The 6,438-nt window shown below is 35.7% G+C and overlaps 1 protein-coding gene across 1 annotated transcript in view; it reads left to right on the top strand.

Annotated features, from left to right (window-relative positions):
* Window positions 1-6,438, top strand: part of LOC107726162 (leucine-rich repeat-containing protein 16B-like) — a 39,325-nt gene that overhangs the window by 7,590 nt on the left and 25,297 nt on the right. Inside the window, exons 3-15 of the mRNA XM_016535679.1 lie at window positions 1,099-1,196; window positions 1,318-1,388; window positions 1,476-1,549; window positions 2,084-2,159; window positions 2,673-2,761; window positions 2,849-2,943; window positions 3,051-3,137; window positions 3,289-3,398; window positions 4,456-4,533; window positions 4,749-4,825; window positions 4,909-5,013; window positions 5,543-5,612; window positions 5,697-5,778. Coding sequence (XP_016391165.1) covers window positions 1,099-1,196; window positions 1,318-1,388; window positions 1,476-1,549; window positions 2,084-2,159; window positions 2,673-2,761; window positions 2,849-2,943; window positions 3,051-3,137; window positions 3,289-3,398; window positions 4,456-4,533; window positions 4,749-4,825; window positions 4,909-5,013; window positions 5,543-5,612; window positions 5,697-5,778 — 1,112 coding nt within the window. The remainder of the gene's footprint in view (window positions 1-1,098; window positions 1,197-1,317; window positions 1,389-1,475; window positions 1,550-2,083; window positions 2,160-2,672; window positions 2,762-2,848; window positions 2,944-3,050; window positions 3,138-3,288; window positions 3,399-4,455; window positions 4,534-4,748; window positions 4,826-4,908; window positions 5,014-5,542; window positions 5,613-5,696; window positions 5,779-6,438) is intronic.

The raw sequence follows: 6,438 nt of genomic DNA, 5'->3' as shown, positions 1-6,438 counted from the left end.
CACACCTTGCTACGTGTACTGCGTTAGGCTAACCGAGACTTGTCATTTGCACTTATATATTGTTGCTCTTTTGTTAGTTTTGACTGCTTTTATTGTCCTCATTTGTAAGTCGCTTTTGATATAAGTGTCTGCTAAATGACTAAATAAATAAATAATAAATAAATATATATATATATACACACACACACACACACACACACAGTTTACAGACAGAATACATATTTTGTCATTTTAGAAATATAGATAACTTTTAACAAACAGATTTTTCCAGTAGTATTTTTAGATTCTGTTTCTATTTAAATTGCTTACATATTTCTAGTAAAGGTATGGTCACATTAGCAAAATGTAGGCGAAAATTTGCGGGCAAAAAAAGAACCATTTTCCATAGTGTAGAGACGTATGACAGCTTTCTGTTGGTCGGCACGGCAAATTCGCATGACCAACTAGAACATGAGTAAAGTCTGCGTGGGTACTACTTTGCCCTTACACGAAACTCCCAATTGCATGGATTCCTATTGAAATGACTGGAATTCGCCCGCAAAATTTCACAGAGCAATGGTAAATATGATCACACCTAAATATAAACATATAATTAGATACACAGGGCAGTTGAGGTAATTTTTCAACTCATTCTTCCAATAAATTAAATATGACCCATACTACATTAAATACAGATTCATCTGCAACAATGATAGACACATTTGTGCTGACCATAATGTAGGCCCATTTTATGTACTCAATGTCTTGTGTAAAATCTGGGTCTTGAAGCAAAACCACTGCTTTCATCAATCATTGTAGAAAAGTGGATGATGTTTATATAGTTTCACTTTTCCTTATTCCTTGTGATACACTCTGATGGCCTTCACTGATTTGACTCACTTCTTCTCGAAAATCTTAACAGATTTATCTGCCCACAAATGGAACAAACATGACCTTTAGTACACATTATCTAATGCCATCAAGTAACAGCATGATCATTGCGTATAGCAAGTTATTTCACCACTGACTGGAAAACTAAAGAAAGAATTTGTGTTGGCTGATGTGTTTTCACTGATCCCACACTTCCTTTATCCCCCTCCATCTTTTTCTTCCTTTCAGGAAGTTGCTGAAGAAAGTTCCCCCTGACCTCCAAGAGCGGCTATGCAGTCTTGCCTCCAGAGTTGAAGAACATGTGAATGGAGCAGTTGGACCATGTGGTCAGATGATAATGTTATCACTCACCAAACAGTTTGTGTGATCAGCTGTAGAGAACATCTACATGTTATTTAGATCTAAATACTTTCATTTGATTTCTACGTTCTTTTTGGTCCTCTACAGGAGGCTTTTCGGACACTTATGCAGCTTTGTGTGACTTCAATGAGTTCCCGTGCTGTATGGAAGTTCAGTGGGTGTGTGGTAATCACTACTAATAAGAATCACATTTTCAAAGGTTATGCAATGATGCTTTTAAGAACCGTTGCTCCTGTGGTTTCTAGGACGTCGATAATATTTACCATGTTCAGAACTGTCGGGTTTTCAACCTCATTGACTTCAGTCATTTAGACAGCAGGTAGATACAATCACTTATACCTCTAAATAAGAAATTAATTTATAATATATATGACATTTTATATATATACATTTTTATAATATATACCATATATAAATGTATTTATGTAATTTTTTTATTTTAATATATAAATCTTTAATACACTGCCATTCAAAAGTGTGGGGTCTGTAAGATTTTTGAAAAAAAGCCTTTATTCTCAATTTGTTTTTTTTCTCTCAAAAATATAGTAAAAACAGGAATCTTATGAAATATTATTACAATTTTAATTAACTGTTTTCTATTTTAATACATTTTATGTATTAAATACATTTATAAAATTTTTTTTTTTTTTATAGATGTGAAAGTCTTTACTGTCACTTTTGAACAGTTTAATGCATCCTTGCTGAAGAATAAAAGTAATAATTTCTTTTAAAAAATCTTACTGACCCCAAACATTTGAATGGATGTGTTTTTAATATATAAATCAATGCCATTGTTAATATATCTTTTCTGATGTTGTGATATTTCTTAATAATCTGTTGAAAATGTTAACAGAGACTTGGCTTTAGCAGTGGGTGCTCTGTCCTTTAACCAATGGTTCACCAAGATATGCAGCAAGGACGTCAAACTGGTATGAATGGATACTACTGGGCCAAATAATCATGAATACTGATGAAGAAAGCTGGAAACTTAGAGCAGAATGGTTGTGTTTAGACTTGGCTTATCCACCCATGTCAGACCTTTGTCTCCTCTCGCTCCTGGTTGTGGAAAGGTCAAATATAGGCCACTTACCAAATAATAAATTGTTGTTCTGACCATGAGGCATGACAAGACATGCTCAAGGGCGACTTTGATCTCAGTGTGATACAGGATACTAATTTAAGATGGAGAGAAATAGAGAGAGGATTGAAGGATGAAGAGAACAAAGAACTGTAGCTGAAGCTGCTCTCTTGAATCAACCAAACAAGCATCTTATTTAAATTGCGATTCTTTTTGGCTGCACAGCTATCACAATTCGTCCCACATAACATTTTTATCATAGTGCATCATACTCAATTCATGTCAATCTTAGTGTGTTGTCCATTTGCCTCCAAAAATGTTGAGAATTGTACGTTCTTGATCAGCCTCTGTTCTCTGTTCTCAGACGCCTGATGTGCAGGAGCAGGTCCTCTATATGATCGCCCGGTCCTGTGCTCTGGAGGAGGTCAGTCTGGAGGCCAGCGGACTCAAAATGTGAGTTTCATCAAGGCCCTTGCGCTTGTGAAAAGCTAAACACATTTACCCAATGTCTTTGAAATTATTGTTGCATCTACGATGCAGGGATTTTGCTGTCAAGATGGCCAGCGCTTTTCGGGACAGTTCTGCCTCTGCTGTCCATATCATCAACCTGTCTGTCAATGCTATTGAGGATAAAGGTACTGATGCAGATATTCTCTCTGATCTGAGATCAGGTCTCCGTCTGTTCAGATTTCTCATGCGTATACATGTTGATGTTATGATTTCTCTGTTTCCTTGTGCTTAGGTGTGATTGCTCTCAGTCAGAGTTTAAGCAAATTGCCACGTGGCCTCAGTCAGCTGTATCTCTCCAAGGTCTCTATGTCCCCAAAAGGTGCTGCGTTTATCTCTTACTCGCTTTTATACATTTCAAGATGCTATTTCATGCCTACAAAAGTAATTATATACATTTTCTGAAGACAATAGCTTTGGTTGCCATGCTGTTGCTGTCTTCAACCTCTTTTTCTCTCTTCCTTTTGCCCTAGGCCTGGGCTGTCTGGTTCAAGTTCTTCATCAAAGTACATCTCTCTGCAACACTCTCACCCACCTAGACTTGAGCGGAAACATCAGCTGCCTGGTGACAGAAGAGGCTATGGTAATTTTGACACTATTTTCGCTGGCCCACCACAAAAATAGCTATTTATATTATACATATAAAATATTATAGATACCCTACCATTCAAAATGTTCAGTAAGATTTCTAAATTTTTTGAAAGAAGTCTTTTAATGCTCACCAAGGCTGCATTTATTTGATCCATAAAATAAATAAATAAATAAAATAAAATAAAATAATAATACTATTGTGACAGTTTACAACTGTTTTCTGTTTTAATATATTTTAATATGCAATTTATTCCTCTGATTGCAAAGCTGAATTTTCAGAAGCTAGCTATTATTCAGAAGCTATTAACCTTTAGAAGTCATTCTAATATGCTGATTTGGTGCATTTCTTGAAAACAGTTGTGCTGCTTAATATTTTTGAGACACCGCGCTACATTTTTTTCAGGGTTGTTTGAAAGTTAAATAAAACAGCTTTTACTTGAAATAGATTTTTTTGTAACTTTTTGAATGTTTTACTGTCACTTTTGATCAATTGAATGCACGCTTATTAAATAAAGTATTTTGTAAATAACAAAAAATCTTTAAAAAATTGTCAATTTTTGCTGGAAAACTGAAAAACCATAACGGTTTCAGCTGAATTTGATCTATGAACAAATAGTGACAATGTGGCACTAGCCCAAATGTGTCATTCTTGTCAACCAGCCTGAAACTTCCTTAACACTTGCCCGCGGACTTATTGTTGATCATTGTATGGGGCAAAAACAAAAGTGTTGCGTTTATAATTTTGTTCAGTGTATATGGATAATTTTCAATTTCAGTGTTCTGCTAAGTTGTAGAGGGGAATGGAATCAATGATGTATTTCAGTACATTAACTTTTTTGTTTCGAGGGACTATAAATGTTGTTTGCAGTCATTGAATGATTGTGATTATAGAAGCCATGTCTTGGTTTCGCGTTGCTGCATATGTCTGCCTTTCTGCCTCATAGGTTTTATTTAATGCCAGCATTGCAAAATTTAGCAAAAAGGAGTGAATAGGCTTAAACACTTGCGATGGCTTTGAAATACCATGCTTCTACCATGTCTCTTTTTAGAGCCTCTTTAAGTTCCTATCTGCTCCAAATGCAGTATCACACCTGGACCTCAGTTACACAGACTGTCCTCTAGACACAGTGAGTCACATCAGTTATATATCTTGTTTGTTTGCTATTTTGTAGTGTAAAATGGATTAGGGAGTAAAATGGAAGTTAAATGCTGACATATAATATTCATCCAATATCAAAGCTAGTTGAGTTGTAAACCAAATAGTGCTAGATTTTTTTACTACAGTAATTCCTCTAAAATAATCTAGAGTTACCTTTCTCTGTCTTTTTCTGTTTCTCTCTAGCTGTTTGTGTCTCTGTCTGTGGGCTGCTGCACTACTCTGAGCTACCTCAACCTCTCCAGGAACACTTTTTCTCATAGGTGAGCCATCAAAAGTGACATTATGGATTATAAGTATCTCTACACAGGCTGTGTGTACATACTGATCTGTGTGGCTGTACTAGGAAAGTACGAGAGGTCACTCGCAGTGTGAGGGATTTCTTCAGCAAGAGCACTGTGTTAAAATACGTGGGATTGGCTGGAACTAAACTACCTCCAGAAGCTCTCAGGTATGGGATTTGTGCCAATATTAGCATAAATGTGTGTGTTACAAGCTTGAATACATCTCCTGTTATAGGCAATTTGCATCTGTTTGCTTATGGCCTAAATATCTGTGATGAGTTTTGTGTATCGTAACGTTCCAAAATTTGGGGTCAGTCAGATTTTTTCAAAAATATATGGAAAACAATAATATTGTAAAATATTATACCATTTAAAAGAACTCTTTTCTATTTTAATATATTTTAAAATGAATTCCGGTGATGCAAAGGTGAATTTTCAGCAGCCATTACTCCAGTCTTCAGTGTCACATGATCAGAAAACATTCAAATATGCTGATTTGGTGCTCAAGAAACATTAATTATTATTATTATTAGTGTTGAAAACAGCTGTGCTGCTTAATATTTTTGTGGAAAAATATTATTATTTGTTTACTTTTTTTAATAGAAAGTTGAAAAGAACAGCATTTGAAATAGACATCTTTTGACGGTATATGTTTTTCTTGTATCATTATTAATGTCCAGTATAAATGTTGTTTAGATTGTTACTACAGGGCTTGGCCACCAACACTCATCTATCTGAGCTGGAGCTTGACATCAGCTGCTGTGAGGTACAGGTACACACACATATACACATCAAAGTAATATAAAAATATTTTCTTAAAATTGTGGGTGTGATTTTGTGGTACGTGTAGCTGAGGTCGGCTGGAGCTCAGGTGATTCAGGAACACATCTTTGAGGCCAAGGCCATCTGCAGTCTGGACCTGTCTGACAACGGTACAATCTCTTATTTTATTCTCTCTTTCATGCAGCCGGCACTTTATTAACCTCCCTTTATACCTCCCTCTTTTTTCTGCCAGATTTATTATATTGCTCTCACTGACTATTTCACAACAGCACTAGAGGGGTTACAGGGTCTCTCCACACATCAGGTTATAAATCATATCTGACTGATACATGGAGAGATGGAGGCATAAATTAATCTGACCCGCTGTGTGTGTGCATGTGTCTTCCTGCTGCTTAGAAAACCTCTTTTCATAAAATAAGTAAGAGGCAAAAATGGCTGTTGTGTACATCTGTACAAATGACCTGATGATATTTACCACATTTTTGGCATAGATTTTTATGGAAAATCTGTGGAATGGATTTAAACCTGGCAAACTGTTTAATAACATATTCTAGTAACCAGGCATGATGTGATAAAGCGATAAACCATAAAAGCATAAAGTCAGAATAAAAGTAGATGAGGACAAACAGTTATCATTTGGTTTCTGTTTTTGTGTTGCTGGGTAGCCCCGCCCACTGTGAAATCTCATTGGTCCAAAATCCCACTCTTCCTACCAGTGCATTAAATATCAGATATGTACTATCAAATATGTGATAGTATATCATATATACTATCATATATGATATACTATCATATATGATGTGCCCCCC

The sequence above is a fragment of the Sinocyclocheilus rhinocerous genome, unplaced genomic scaffold (genome assembly GCF_001515625.1).
Source record: "Sinocyclocheilus rhinocerous isolate Xijiao unplaced genomic scaffold, SAMN03320098_v1.1 scaffold553, whole genome shotgun sequence".
Classification (NCBI taxonomy): domain Eukaryota; kingdom Metazoa; phylum Chordata; class Actinopteri; order Cypriniformes; family Cyprinidae; genus Sinocyclocheilus; species Sinocyclocheilus rhinocerous.
Note: the sequence above shows the minus strand (reverse complement) of the source record. Positions and strands in the feature narration are given on the sequence as shown.